The sequence below is a fragment of the Astatotilapia calliptera genome, chromosome 23, assembly GCF_900246225.1.
Source record: "Astatotilapia calliptera chromosome 23, fAstCal1.2, whole genome shotgun sequence".
In the NCBI taxonomy this organism is placed as follows: Eukaryota; Metazoa; Chordata; class Actinopteri; order Cichliformes; family Cichlidae; genus Astatotilapia; species Astatotilapia calliptera.
This window is the reverse complement of record NC_039323.1, coordinates 17,408,079-17,410,869: the sequence shown is the minus strand read 5'-3', so window position 1 is coordinate 17,410,869 and position 2,791 is coordinate 17,408,079. Positions and strand designations below refer to the sequence as shown.

The 2,791-nt window shown below is 44.1% G+C and overlaps 1 protein-coding gene across 1 annotated transcript; it reads right to left on the bottom strand.

Moving 5' to 3' along the window:
• Positions 1 to 421: 421 nt before the first annotated feature.
• On the bottom strand, positions 422 to 1,338 carry LOC113016924 (histone H1-like). Its single transcript, XM_026160118.1, has one exon. The coding sequence runs from the start codon at positions 1,130 to 1,132 to the stop codon at positions 599 to 601; it is 534 nt and encodes a 177-aa protein (XP_026015903.1). The 5' UTR covers positions 1,133 to 1,338; the 3' UTR covers positions 422 to 598.
• Positions 1,339 to 2,791: the final 1,453 nt, after the last annotated feature.

Below are 2,791 nucleotides of genomic sequence, written 5' to 3'. Positions count from 1 at the left end.
GTAAATTACATGTGCTGCCTCAATCAAGCAGGAAGCTTCTCCCAATTTACCATTTTAACAACTAAATTTATTGTCTGATCACTGGTTGGTCAAACCAGGATCTTTTTTCCCACAAAAGTTAAACTGTTGTCCTGCAACCTGGAGAGTCAATTTTTTGCATTGGATACATTCAGTATTTAATAACAAGTGTCTGCTAAATTGACACTAATTTAACACTGATGAAAGATAACAAGCTAATTTTCATTGCATGGGTGTTTGTGTTATTAGGCAGGTCTAATGCATGTCTGTGGAGCTGCATCTCCAGCAGAGCATGTTCTTAAAGCTGCCTTTCCTACACATTTCTCTGCTATTATTTAATCATTTCTTAACTAATGTGCTATGAGTCTTCATGAGTCATTTTGTGTTTGGAATTGTTAGTAGGGTTAATGCATGTTCTGCTTGTGTGTGTGTGATTTTGTATATGTTTCTATTTTCGCAATGTTTCAGACTCCGTCTCAATTTTCCAACTTAAGCAGTCAGTTTTGTTTTTCCCAGGTTTGCTAACCCAAATTTTGATTTCCCACATTAAATAATTCCTATGTGTTCTCACCTAGTCTTCTCACTCTGTTGTCCTCTCCCACTTCAACAGTCCAATAGCAGGCAGTTTCTCCTTCAGCTTTGTCCTGTCCCTCCTCTGTTGCGGTTGATTTTGTGCTAGTGTCTGAAGTGCTGCCGCTGCCTTCTTGGGCGACTTCTTAGCAGCTGCTGCCGGTTTCTTGGCTTTGGCCGCGGCGGGCGTCTTAGCTTTGGTCTCAGTAGCCTTGTTCATCTTGAAGGATCCGGAGGCCCCGGTGCCCTTGGTCTGCACCAGAGTGCCCTTCGCCACCAGACTCTTGATGGCGGTCTTGACACGGGCCTTGTTCTTGTCCACATCGTAGCCTCCGGCAGCCAGAGCCTTCTTGAGGGCGGCCACGGACAGGCCGTTGCGCTCCTTGGAAGCGGCCACGGCTTTCACAATCAGCTCGCCCACGCTGAGGCTGACCTTCTTGGGCTTGGAAGTCATCGTCTTCTTCTTCTTGGCCTGAACCTCGGTGCAGGGCGTGTTTATGATGGAGCCTTTCCCACCACAGCGCTGGCACGTTGAACGCATCATGAAGGGTCCATTTCTTTCATGTCGCTAGCCAGCATGCTAGCTGCATGTGGCTTGCCCGAGTCACTCAGTCCTTTTTGAGCATTTCAACATGCTGCCACCGCCATCTTGCTCGCCCCTCCGTGGAATTCATCCAATCAGACAGGAAGATGGGTTTGCTTTCTTCTGCTGCTGCTGTTTATCCACATTGCTGCTGCTTTGCTGGGACTTTTTGTGCTCAGGACTTGCTGCTGTCTCTTTATCATGGAGCTGCATTCCTTATCTTCAGGGAGGAGTGAGCTCGCTTGTGAGGTTGAGAAACACATGGCACTGTAAATAAGTCAGCCAGAAACTTGGCCTGCATGTTTCCAATGATGTTAAACTATAACTTTCTTCCGACCGCTGCATGTGGAAAATTGATTCAGGTCTGCTTTTCACCTGAAAGTGGCAAACTAAGACATTTCATTATTATCATCACTGCTTAATCAACACACATCTCTCTCTCTGTGTGTGTTTTTGTGAACAGTCTTTTCTTAAAAGCAGAAAATGAAATTGTAGATGTTTTTGGCTGATCAACACAAAACCTTTTTCCTATGATTTTTCTTTTTCATCTACAATATAAGTTCATTCTCTTTTTCACCCTTTTTTTTCTTCTTCTTTACAATAGCTGGTGATCTGCAGAATCACCGCTCTCACTCACGATCAAAGGCAATTACTTTTACACAGCGCACAAAAACACTGTGACGTCAGACACATTCACACTCACTTTGTCATCTGCAAAAATAAATCACATGGCTGATGATATGTGCCATGGTGATCTGTAAATATGATCACCAGTTTATTTAACTATTTTTCAACCCAACAAACAAATAATCAAAAACATGATGCTGATGTTATGAACACTCTACACACAAGTCAAGATGCAGGAAAACTGCTCACGGAAACGCTGCACACTCCCTGTTTCCCCCTCTTTGAGTAGTTCCCAGACAGCTCTTGATCTGATAACGTGTAGCTTGCTCATCAGCTCAGAAAAAAAACTGCAACGCAACATCACACAGTAGTTGCTCTGCCCACAGCGGCAAAGTCTTACACTTTCATATTCAACACAGCTCCTCCATCATGTACTTTTAGATGTTTCATACAGGGTTCAGCATATTAGTTATTTTCACAGGTGTGCTCCATATCTCAACAATGGTTCATAACAAGATGACAGTCTTTCACACAGGTCAAGTGCCTCTATGCACTTCATTAGTTTAAATATTTACCTATATCACTTCACCTCACATGTCATTGTACTGAATTTAAGCAACCACAAGCTTAATGTAGATTACTTTTAACAACTATCCACCTCAATTACATCTATGGTCTGGCACACAGGCTGCTGTCAATCAGGGCAAGCTAAAGAATAAACATTGTGTCAGCAAGGGGTGGGGGGAAAGCCATTCACCAGAGCATATCTTAAGTGCTGCTGATGTGGGCTGGCCTTCTCCACAGCTCTCCAAGGCTGGTGTGTTTTCTGAAAACTTCTAACATTTGAATCTCTTCCATTTATAAGCCTGCGATTAACCGCACGGCTCAGGTCCGCGTGACCGCGCTCGCGTGAACCCGCGCAGCTGTGGAGCCGTCGCTCTCTCTCTTTTTTACATAAATACTTTGTGCTGCCAGGAGCAAAGTCCAGCACAA

What these genes read in the sequence shown, in the direction of transcription:
- LOC113016924 (XM_026160118.1), bottom strand. Translation starts at nt 1,132, where the DNA reads ATGATGCGTTCAACGTGCCAGCGCTGTGGTGGGAAAGGCTCCATCATA.